The sequence below is a fragment of the Medicago sativa genome, chromosome 7, assembly GCF_051527215.1.
Source record: "Medicago sativa cultivar Bolivia chromosome 7, Bolivia_mono, whole genome shotgun sequence".
Taxonomy (NCBI): Eukaryota; Viridiplantae; Streptophyta; class Magnoliopsida; order Fabales; family Fabaceae; genus Medicago; species Medicago sativa.
This window is the reverse complement of record NC_140755.1, coordinates 83,878,992-83,892,015: the sequence shown is the minus strand read 5'-3', so window position 1 is coordinate 83,892,015 and position 13,024 is coordinate 83,878,992. Positions and strand designations below refer to the sequence as shown.

The window sequence follows — 13,024 nt, the reverse complement described above, 5'->3', positions numbered from 1 at the left end:
ATATTGTTCTGGATCGAACAAATGCTTAAGACCCATTTTCATAGGCCAATCCAAAATAACCAAAATCTTGCATTTGTGCCATTCACTCGTAACACACCCCTTCCCTGCGAAGGGTGTGTTTGTAGCAGACTGGAAGACCCACTTAAGACTTGTTGATTGCATGGTGATCCTTACGTGCAAGGTCTTTCTAATTCAAAGGTAATTGAAATACAAACTTAAATTGGCTTTCAAGTGTTTCCCAAGGTAATGAAGGCCAAGGTTCCCTTAGGTCTGCCCATCTATGAATCTTCGGACACTCATAGCACACTCCCTATATGCTTACTTACTAGTTCTACAAACTGGCAACCCTAATCTACGTCTACCTTACTAAGGGTTTCAAGAGAGTGGTTCTATTAGGTTGTAGTTCTAAGTCGGACAGCTTGGTGCTTGTTTCCCTAATTACTAACCTGTTAATTCTTAGGTTCGGTAATGCACCACACGACCCAACGGTTTCTAGCCACTGGGTACCTACACCTAGGGTTAACAATTCATATGGTATCTTTGGCTAATTAATAATCATTTACTTCCTAGACATATAATTATCGGTAAAGGGATATAAATATCAAGATATAAACATCCGGTTAGTGATAACAATATTAGGCCATATCACAACCTAAGTATCTAATCTAGGGTTGCACCTCTCACAGAAATAAAACTACATACTAATAAAACTTAATAGCAAACAAAAGAATAAATAAAATAATAAAAGACATATTAAAATAAATAAATATCCAACAAAAATATACAGAGGTTCATCTTAGCACTCTAACCTAAAAAGATTTAGTTACACATGGTAACTAAAAAAGAATTACTAAAGATAAAAGCATACCCTAGAAAATCAAGGAGAAGATAGAAACTATCCCGAAGCTCCAAAGTCGCCTTCCTTTTGAACTGGTACAGTTCTGAACGAGAAATTCTGAATGAGGAAGCCTGATATTTATAGTGAGAGTTCTACCTGGGTTTGGGCTAAAAGTGCGGGCTTTACCCAAAACGGAAGCAGAAAAAGACAGTTGTGCCCGAATTTTTGCATGCACGGGGCGCATAGTTAGCACCCCAATGCATGCCCTAGGCGCATGGGAGATGCCCCAGGCGCATGGTTTGTTAAATCATGCCATAGGCGCTTTTTGCATGCCCTAGGCGCATTATGCCTTTCTTCCGGGCCCAATCTCCGATTTTCCGTCGTTTTTAGGTCTTCGTCTTCAAATAACTTGCCTCGGTACTTTGGGAACAGAATTCCTCCCATTTGTAAGTCTTCTGAGGCCTCTTGAATCTTCTTTCTTGTTTCTTGAATCTTCACAATTCTTCTGTTGTTCTTGATTTGCCGATTTGCATGTTTCGGGAAAACTAGAATTATATACTCAAGTATAGAAAACATTACAAAAGTCCCGAAATCATAGACAATCGTTCTAATACTCCTCCTTTTTGCTGCTAAATCCTACTAAAATAAACTGAAAAAGCATGTTAAGAATAACGTAAGATGACATGTCATCAAGCTACCATTAAGAGAAAGGTCACTCATAGTAGGAAAGAGCTATCAACGAGATGGAGCTAGTTCTCGATTCACCCATTTGATTATTTTCACTTAAGTTGGATTTCTATACTTTCTTTAAAGTTGATTATTTTTGTATTATTAAATGGAATATGATATTATAATCTATTTGAAGTTAATTATTTCGATTCATTTCATTATATATGTTTTTATATTTTATTTGAATTTGACTATTTTGAATCATTTTCTTTATACCCGATTCCTATATTTCCTTTAAATATGTTTATTTGGTTTCACCTCTTTACAACATTGGAATTTTGATATAGTCTTATTTGGTTTGAAAAATTTACAAGGTATTCTAAATTTTCAAGGTACACTTGATTGTGAGCTTATTATATTTTTATACGGTTACTAACTTAGTAGATTAAAATTTGATTTGAGAAAAGTAAATAATCGTGCCCTTGTATGTTTCCCTTCTAGTTGGTGCTGGTTGTTGTCTCCTCACTAAGTCTTTATGACTTACCCCTTCATCTTATATTTTTTTTTCAGATTCAAAGACAAGAGTGAAAGCTTCTAGCAGAGTCAAAGACATATCATTTTCACTCTTTTGGTAGGTCTACTTTGTGTAAAAACTAAACAATTGGTGTATTTGCAGCTATTTAGAGTCTAAGAATGTTTTATTTTGAGATATACAATTATGTCAATGTGCCATTTTGAAAATCTGGATTAGAAGACAGGTTTATAGACAAGATTCATATCTTGGAAAATATTCAAAATACAGAGGATATTCTTTCAAAATTTATGTGGATATCATTTTAAGTGGAAGTCAATTTGGAAACTGTTTAAATTATATTTTGTCAAGTGTCGTCAATAGGCTTGCCGAACTAGGATGTTCTAGTTCGTGCACCGGTCACGATTGCGAATTTTGGGTTGTCGCAATGTATGTGACAAATTGTGAGTCTCAAGACCCAACTGTGAGGATGTGTCGTCATATCCATCATTGAGTATCTGAATGAAAAGTGAGACATGTGTAGTCAATCGGGCGGGTTTCGGTTTCTATTGGTTCCATTTTGGACATCCGAGCCCCCCATATATACTCACAGAAAATCAAAATTGTCCATCAGACTCGACAACCCGTATAAACCCACATGTTTTCCCATTTATATAGTCAGTTATAGCGGTTTGGGTCGGACTTGGGCATTTGTCCACCCCTACTTACAACGGCCCCTGCACCTCCTCACTATAAAAGGGGATTCTCAGCAGTCCCCAAGGTTAGATTATCGTTACTCACCTAACCCCCTTTTTAAAATCAATACTAACTTGAGCGTCATAGGGTCTGCAGGTACACCTCCCCCTCCGCCGTTCAGCCAAATCAAATTGATCACAACCACAATCAACACCGCATCAGCAGCCACCTTCTGGTCAAGAACGATTAGTGGTGTCGTCTGTGGGGATTTAAAATTTCTCCCATTTTTTACCTAAAAAAATAATCAAAACATATAGAAAATAACCATGAAATATGACTACCAACTGTGTTTCCTCACAAATACGAAGCGAAATCCACCTTGTCCAACGTGACAGTCACTCACACATCAACGTCGTCACCTGCTGACAGTCCCAGAGTAACCCTCAGATCAGATCCCACAAATGGTGATGCCCTTGCGGGAGAGTCCTCAATATGGTCTCCTGCGGCATAACGAGGAGGCAAGCAATGCGTCTCTCGTAGATGATATGTTCAATACATGCTTCAAACGGTTCAACGACAATCACTGATAGTTGAGGATAAGAACCGTTAGATCAAAGAAATCGATGATGCTCGTTCAAAAAGTTCTCCATCTCCTCGATAGATTGTTCGACCTCTTTCCCCACCATGTAACAGATGGGGAAAAAGTCCTTGTCCGTCGAGATTCAGGTCACCTAGGCATTCCATGAGCAGAAGGTCTTTCAGACGGTATCCGAGCATAAGATCCTAGAGGCGTTCCCCAAGTAGAAGGTCACCTCGTGGCTGAAGACATACAAGACGCTCGCGGTCTTCATCCTATTCTTATGACGACCGTGCGACATATGGTCCATTCACCTTGCGTATTAGAGAAGCCTGGATTCCTTTAGGCATGGATAAGTCTCCCGAGATGGGTACATATGACGGAACATCTGATCCAGATGAACACATCACAAACATCGAGGTCGTCCTGAACTACAAGGATTTTTGAGGTTCGATAAAGTGCAAGATGTTCATGACGACCCTGAGGCTAGGCGCGATGACATGGTATAAAAACATGAAGAGAAATTCTATTGACTCATGGGACAAACCATGTCACGAGTTTACTGCGCACTTCACGGCCTCGAGGACTCATCCAAAAACAGTCGCGTCCCTCGAGATCATCGATAGGTTTAATAAAGAAGTCGTTCAAATGAGAGGAACAGATGAGAAGATGGAGAAATACTTGATTAAAAGGGGACATCACCCAGGGACAAACATGAAGAAAGTTGTCCAGCTATATCAACTGAGGTCTCTCGACGAGTTCCTCAAAATTGCAAAAACATATATTAGGTACGAAGAACAATTGTATGCTGATAATGTCAACAAGTCGAGGATGGATGGCCCTTAAGTTGAAGCCTCCAAAAAGCTATTCCAAGAGAAATAAAGAATGCTTCAGAATTTGATTCCATGTTCAAACTTCCTATTCGGCAACATGAGTGATCTTCTTCTCTAAAAAAAATCTAAAGTGTGTTGTCAATTATCTTTTATATATGTTTATGGTTGTCCAATGTATATTATTTTTTACCTTAGACAAAATCAATTGTATAATTTAGTTGCCATCATGATTTTGTTTTGTGTTATTATATTCTTTTTATCCTCAAATTCGCAAAACCATATTCAAATAGATAATGTTGAACTAAAATAATTACCAATGAAACATGCACATATGATATACATAAGAAATTATATTATATTTTTACTATACTATTATTATTTAATTATTATCGGTCCGACCCTAGTCCAATCTCGATCGAACCCTTACTGACACCGGTTTAATATCCGGTCCGGTTTTAATTAAGTTGAGTAAACATAACAAATTTGGATCAGGGTTGATGGGTAAGCCGATATGTTAGGCAGGCTAAGTAAGTCCCCGTTCCCCAATTCAAAATTGCAAATTCCGAAACCCTAACTCATTCATCGTTCTCCTTCGAATAGATCGATCCATTCGTTCCCTTATTTTGATTTGAATCCGCACCGTCGTTATTTTCGAAGGTTGGTATGCTTCTTTCACAGTTTAGGCTGCTTTGTTAATGTCGATTATTGAAATTTTCTTTGTATTATATTGTCTGTGCCGAGTCTTTGACAATTGCGTTTCTTTTTTCAATCTGAAGGGTCATTCACACTCGTGGAAGATGGATTTATCAAGTGAAATGAAAGTAGAACTTTCCCCAGGAATGAAAATATTCAGGGAAGGGATTCAATTGGTTATCAATTCTTGGTGGGAGATTCAAAGTTTTATCAAGAAGGAGCGTGGTGGTCCTAGCCCTAGATCCTCGGAAAAAGTCCATGAACTTTGTCTCAGCATATTTTCTTGGTTCACTGATGGAGGTATACAATTACATCAATAATCACTTATAACATTCTGCTTTTTTATTTTATTTTATTCTAACTTTACTCATTGTTTCTGTCAATAGAAGCACCTACTCTTGCTTCTGCAAAGATTACTCTCCCGCAGAGAATGTTTCGTTACGTTGGTATCATCGGTTCTCTTGATGATAGCGTTAATCGGGTGTGCATGTCTATTTTCCCCTTTTCCATGTTTTATTTCTGTTGTTAATGTTTTGGTAATAATATTAATTGTTTGTAATCTTGTTATATCCTATGTAGGTCTGTCAACTATTATGGGATATGTACCAAGAGTGTACTGCCGGCGATTTCACCTCTGTTGAGTTGATAAAAGAAGTTAATCTCAGCCAAGCTCGTCTCCTGGTTGCTTCTTCTGAAATGAAAGATTCTGGAGGTCCTCTGCAAGGACAGTCACTAGACAACTTTAGAGACGGGGTTAGTTTGGTTATAGAGAAGTTGTGGGTCGGCGGTGTCTTTGCTGCGGACTTTTGCGGAGCAAACCCCCAGGATATGCTTCAAGATCTCAGTCAACAAATACTCCTTTGGTTTAACACACCTATAAGTAAGTAAAAATTATTTTCCTTTTTAAATTTTTTCTTCTTAATTCTGATTTTTGTTTTAATATTATTATTATTATTATTATTATTATATTTTTTTAATTACAGAGCGGATTTCTGAATCTTATGTGGAATGGATACTTAGAAACATGTTGTATCCACTTCCGATTCATGTCAAATATGCTTTTGATGGCTTCACAAAACTGGTAATTGTGATTTTTCTTTTGTTATTTCTTCTTATTCCTGAACTCTGCTAACAATAAGTTATTGGCTTAATTTTATTTTTGGAGGCTAAAACGTAATTAAGCCTATATTTGATTTGTGTGCTTATTTAATCTCCAATGCCCTTTATTACGTAGATGGCAGCTGATTTGATGATTATTTTTAATGAATGTTCAAGAGGTGAATTTACATCTGTAGAAAAACTCAAAAAAGAAAAAGCAGGTGAATAAGTTTATAACTTAGTCATTTATTAGTATATGTATATAAGATTTATGCGGTCATGTGTTCTAGTTTTCAATTGGATTTGTTTTCTATCACAGTAGTTATTGCCCTGTTCCTTCAATTTACTTACAAAATTTGTATTTGAGATTCTGAATTTCTTTCTAAATTGCACATTTCAGGGCGAAGCAATACTGATTCAAAGATTGCAGTTGGTTATAAGCCCCTAAGTTGACTGGTAATCTTGCTTAGATTTTAGGCTTTTTAAATCCTGAATGCGTGGCATAATTAATTTATAGTTTGTATGTTATATCTCATAGGTTTGCTTGATTTGTTTAAAATACTTACTTCACAAAATTGTAACTCACTGAGAAGATGAGTTTCACTTTGAATATTATAAAAAAACGGAACATAATTATGGCTTAATTCGAGAGAGAGATATTCCAACATTCCATAATCTTATTACATTGAAATAAAACATCCCAATCATCCTCTACTTTTTACCAACATAATAAAAGCTGAAATAGATTTAGTTCTTATATTTCCTCCTTTTTTAAGAGTGATTTTGAAGTCTTTCTCTCCTTTTTCAAGCTAATAATTTTGTTCTTAAATTTCCTTCGCCTAGTTTCTTCCGGTTTCTATTATAGTCTGTATCTGTATTAGATTTAGTGAATGGAAGAGTTCAAGAGAAAATCTACCAACTGATCAATATTATGATTAGGAGTTTTTACATTATTAATTCAGATATTATTGTGATTAGGTATTGTACATTGATACAGAAACAGTGTTGTAACTGCTTCAAACAAATTTTTTCACCAAGCAAAAACAAATGGAATTACTAATATACTATTCTATCAGGGCTGTATAGAATGTTGCTTCGCTTAAAGTGGTGTTCGAGTACATAACATTACTCCAGCACCATTCCCCAACGACCAAAACTTAGGGCTAGGACAGTGTTTTCAAAAACCGGTCCGGCCGGCCAAACAGGGAACAAGACCCATGGCTGGTCTAGTTGTGATTTTGGATAGGTTGTGTAATTAAACCGGCCATTTTTTTGTCAGACCGGATAAAGCCAACGAAACAGGTATGAACCGGTGCAGTCTATGAAGTTATTTTTATTTAAAAAAAAACTGAATTGACTGGGTTGGAACCCGGTCAAGTCACCTGCACACCACATTTCCTTTCCACTAGGCCAATGGTTGTTCTTTGCATAATTCCGGTTCTAATACATTAAATAGGTAATAATTTTTTTTTTTTTGGTATAAGGTAATATTTCATCTTGAAATTGTACAATTTTGTTGACATATAGCTTGTACTACTTTTCAATCCAAATTGTAAACACAAAAGAAGAATATATATTATATCAACTAATAAGTTTTCTCTTATGTACACAATAATATGTAATTAATATTATCATTCAACTTTTAGAAATAAATTTAGGATAATATGTATATTGTATATTATCATTCAACTTTTAGAAATAAATTTAGGATAATATGTATATTGTATAGAAATATATTAACCTAGTAGTTACCCACTGGTTCGACCAGTGACCCAATGTCTTGATTGGGTTGATCGCCAGTTTGGTTTTTAAAACAATGGGTGAGGAGGAGGGACATTTGGAATTTACGTAAACAATGACATTATCTTTGAGTCACGTAATTGGACCTCGGATATAAGTTGATGCGAGAATCTCAACCTCCTGCTCCTGAGGAAGAACATAGGCAACAATCAAGGGCTTGTTGAGACCCTTCTCTTGAAAAAAGAAGATATCTAAATCCTGTATGTTTGGTCTTATAGTGCTGTGACTCAAGGTAACCGTGCTTGATTGTATGAGTTGATATTTATGTAGATGGCAGTAACTACCTTTTATCATCAACATCAGAGGCCTAATTATCTTGTCTCAAAATGATTAGTTGTAGGGTATTCTGAAAATAATATTAAATATAGTAAAGTTAGTTTTGTTTTTTTGAACACACCAAACTCAACTCATTTTAAGAGGAACATAATAAAAAACATGGCGATCCGATTAGCATAGGAAATGAACTCCTTTGCAAGCAAGTCGGCTGCCATATTTGCTCGACGGCGAACAAACTTAATCTCCCAGAACAGTTAACCCAACACCATATTGAATATTAGAAACCAAACTATTAAACTCTGACAGGCCTTCCCTTCTTCTTGCAATGACAGTGCCAACAGGAATTTGAGTCACTTAGAAAGCTAGCATTTTGCATTCCCATGTTCTGTACCTAACGGATAGCTTCCAACAAACCATACGCCTCTCCCTCACGAACCAACATTTCCGGTCTAGTCCACCCGAATAGGTAGAAACAAACTGGCCGTGTGCGTCTGTGATGCAGCAAGCAAAACTGGTAATGCACATGGCTCTGAAAATTTGCCTCTACATAACAAGAAAAGCCTTCTGGACTCTTTGAAGCATGGGTTCTCTCATGCTGTTACCTTCCAACCCATGAATTTTGTAAAAGCTTGAGTTGCACGCCAACTCTCCCACATCTTTTGTGATACAATACAAATATGGGCTGCACCAAATTTTATTATCCCACAGTATTGTTTCTGTTTTGCCATAACCCCATATCAGCATCATCACTCTTTTCACAATATCATCATCCTCTTTGGAACATACATCTAATATCAACTCAGCAGTATTGAACATAGGTAGCCTGTCGGTGTCGTGCAACACCGAATTCAGGCAAGAGATGTTCCAGTCTTATTACATTGAAATAAAACATGCCAATTATCCTCTATTTGGCTATCACAAAGAAATATAGTAAAGTTAGCTAAATGTTGGTTATACTTTAGATTGTTTTTGGTTGTAAGCGATAACAGTGTGTGGGACAGAAAGTAGTCCCGTGGTTTGGCGAGGGACAAATTTGGATGTTTTGTTTTCCATTGTACATTGTTTTGTCCCACCTCAGGACCAATTTGGAAATCAAATATGATACAATTAATTGTGTTTTGTCGACTCCTTTAATCTACTTTTTCTCATCGATGTGAATGATTATAAACTTATAGATGTTCATTAAATAGTAATATGAAATTATTAGTTAGTAACTTATAACCAGAAAGTGGTGGTATTAATTGATAATGTCAGATTCATTCTACAACATCTCATTGACTATTCTAACCTATAACATGTGTAATATGATTCAGGGGATGAGAAGCACTTGAAGGAAGGGGATGGATTATAAGGAAAGAAAGGACTTGAAGGAATAGATACTTGTTCTTATTTTTGGCAATGCTGACTTATTTTTTAGTATAAAAAAAAATGATGTGGTTGATGGTTTATTCATTTCTTCTTGTTTTAGAGATATGCTAATTAGAGATTTGTTAGTTTCCTTGTTATGAACTTGTCGAATATTGAAGGCATGGATGCCTATAGTGAATGGATAACTATCTCTATACTGGCTGATTGTGCAAACGCCAATAGTAATAATAATTCACATAAAGCTGAATACGCTCCTTAATAACGGGTATGTGTAATAGTGTTCTTCAAAACTTCAAAGTGTTAACCATAATGACATCTCCAATTCAGGAGGAACACAAGAGAATTGGTATAAAATAGTCCCACATCAAAACATAATGGAGGATTGGTATAAAAGCTGCCTGCTATTATATTCCAGAGATTGACATTTAGTCTCGGAGTATTTTATTGGTGGCATATATACAATAAGACTTCATTCACCGGATATAATGCACAAGTCTATGTACATTCAGTGCACAAGTTATATGATGAGTAACTTTAATGGAGTTTTCATTAACATTAAATTTTTGAATGGAACCAGTATAGAAACTATGGACACAATCACTAATTATACGATGAATATAATTTGAAAAGGAAAATCCTAGTTATATTAGTAACTCATTAAACTTGTGAAATCAGAATATCAATTAAGACATATTGATCAGGAGCCTTCAATCAATTTGACCTTCAACTTTGAGTTGTTAATGTAATGGGTCAGGATTTCTTAAGCTGCAATCCATTGCCAAAACTAACTATACTCAGAATTAGGTCTAACTTTTTTTAGCTAGGTACAATAACAGTCCGATTGTCTGCTACTGCTGCCGCTATGCTATTCTTCTGTATGTCCTCATGCTCTTATCTTCTTTTTTTTTGCAATTACTTTGGGATGATCTTCTCAAAAATTTCGACACCAGCTCTTTGAGAAGGAAGAAGAATTGTCTTGTAGCAATTGAGGGTCTTGCTTTCCTCGATCAATGACATCCAAAGCTCAAAGTCTCTAAACCGAGTTATGACATGAATTCAAACACTAAACCATGAACAAAACAAAGATGCGGAGGTAAATCTAAATGCGCAACATCAAACAACGTAAATGAACCATAAAAGATCTTGCAACAACTGCGACCAAATCCTTCAAACCTTTGCATCGCCGATAATCAGTTCCATGTGCTGATTTCCATTACTTCCAATGACAGTTCTAGACCTCAATGATATGACAAAAACAAATTTACATCAATCAACTTTCGTACGACTCAATGATATAAGAAAGAATGAACCAAATATGAAAATTGTTACAGCTTTAGGATTACTCAAAAAAACTAAAATAACCCACATACATCAATTTTTTTTTTCAACTAGAGTACCAGAAGCTAAAATAACAATTGTGTAAAAACCTTACCATGAGCTAAAATTCAATCATCATGACCTCTACTATACTCCACATAACAAAGGAAGATTTTTCTACAGCTATGCAACATAACAATTTCTGGTACATAATCCACTAACAATTGAAAAATGAAACAAAAAATAAAACCCTTAAAATGCATAATCATAAAAAAAAAAAAAGGAAGAAAACCACCTATGATGAAGCAAAAACTAAAACAGTGTCGAAAAATGAACCCCTCAAGCCATAAAAATCAGTCAACTCAAGTCATGCATGGTCTCAAAACCATGAAAAAAGGAAGTAAATGATCTCTTATGAAGAAGAAAGTGAAACAGTGTCCCCACTGAACTTAGATACCGTTTGGCCTAAGTTTTTAACGGTCTAAAAGTTACTTCAAAATAAAGTTAAAATAAAGGCCTTTAAGAAAGAAGTTAAAGTTGTTTGGTTTCTTTGTTTTTTTAGTTTTAAAGCTATTTTTAAGTTAAATGTTGTCTGACAAAATATTGTACAAACTTTGATTTTTTTTTTTTTATGGTGTCTGATGTTCGAGCCCCGGACTTGGCATATATTTATGCATTGTTCCTATCAACTGAGCTAAGCTCACGATGACAAAACTTTGAATTTGTTATGAATTAACATAATAAATAAAAAAATGTTTATAATATTTTCTGAAGGGTAAAAATGTTAAAAAATAAAAGATATTTACTCAATAACGTTTATTTTGTGTAACATGAATACAAATTTGCATCATCATATAGATGACTTGTTAAATATTTGAATAGGAGAAACAATTTAAGGAGCCTGAAATAATAACATAAATAATATCAAAATAGTTGGTTTTTTCTATTTCAATTATGCTCTATAACAAATTTCGTTATAAGAATACCATATTTTTGATGTCTTTCAAAAAGATAAGAATTTATATTATATGATATTATATTTGTTACATTGTTGGTGTCATAGAAATAGATATGTTTAGTTTTTTTGAATAAGAAAAAGATATGCATAGTTTGTTACAATATAAAGGTGCAAATATATATATATATATATATATATATATATATATATATATATAGTATAATTTCTTTACACATCTATACATTTTTTGAAGAAAAGACATCTACAATTTTACTTTTAATTAAAATAAAAATTTTATAAAAATAATCAAACGCTAACGTGTGTGTGTATATATTTGTGAGGTTGAAGAAAGAAAATAAAAATATTTGGTATCATTAAATGACAGCGTGGATAAAAATATTTTTGAGGTTGTGATGATTAAACGATATTGAAATTAAATATATAAGCGATTAAAAAATAATAAAATTCCTTTGAAAAAAAGGCAGTAATAATAAATGGAACCTCCTTAAAAAAAATTAAATGGAACGGTTTAAAAAAAATTAAATGGAAGAAAAAAACTTACTGAAATATAATATTAAAAAATAAAATAAAAGGTTCCCAACGTGAATTGAAGAGAGATGCTTGTGAAATAAATTGTCAAACGATACATTAATTTCCCACAACGGCAATAATTTGAGAGAAAAAATTGAAAAATAGTTAAAAATATAAAAATTGAAAAATAGTTAAAAGTTATTAAAAAAATAAAAATTAAAAAATAATTTAAAAAAAATTGGTGAGGGGCAAAAATGGAAATTCATAAGGCATTGGTGAGGTGGCACTCAACCAAATCCATGAATTATGAAATTACCAAATTGCCCCTCCTAGGGGCAAAAATGAAAAATCATGTGGCATCAATTTTAATAAATAGTATATAGATAGATAAATATAGTATAGTATATAATATATATTTAGATATAGACAAGTCAGCTATGGAGAAAACTAAGTCAATTACGTGGAAGACTAAAGGGACAGACTACTAAATCATCCCACTGCCTTCAATGCAATTTAAGTTTTGTCCTGTTGCTAATATTAACAATTATGCACTCTACATATTTTTTTCTTCCTCTTTCTATTTTTAAAATCAACGTCTAAGCATGTGGATAATGAAGTGGTTTTGACACTGCAAGTCCACAGCAATTAAGCTCTAAATATAGATTATCAAGGGCCCAAATAATCCTCCAAATATAGATATTAAGCTCTAAATATAGATTATCAAGGGCCCAAATAATCCTCCAAATATAGATATTAAGCTCCAAATTGTTGGGTCAACAAGAGTCAGCCTTGCTTTGCAAGCAAAGAAGAGTTAAATGCAAAATAATCGAGACACTAATTGCTTGATGTGAAGCTGAGT

At 34.3% G+C, this 13,024-nt stretch overlaps 1 protein-coding gene across 1 annotated transcript; it reads left to right on the top strand.

The window, feature by feature from the left end:
• The first annotated feature begins 4,627 nt into the window (after window positions 1-4,627).
• LOC146909416 (uncharacterized) lies at window positions 4,628-9,555 on the top strand. Its single transcript, XM_085723159.1, has 8 exons — window positions 4,628-4,781; window positions 4,901-5,117; window positions 5,204-5,298; window positions 5,397-5,697; window positions 5,801-5,898; window positions 6,052-6,136; window positions 6,316-6,371; window positions 9,305-9,555. Exons 2-7 carry the CDS (start codon window positions 4,922-4,924, stop codon window positions 6,366-6,368), a joined length of 828 nt encoding a protein of 275 aa, XP_085579285.1. The 5' UTR covers window positions 4,628-4,781; window positions 4,901-4,921; the 3' UTR covers window positions 6,369-6,371; window positions 9,305-9,555.
• The last annotated feature ends 3,469 nt before the right edge of the window (window positions 9,556-13,024 follow it).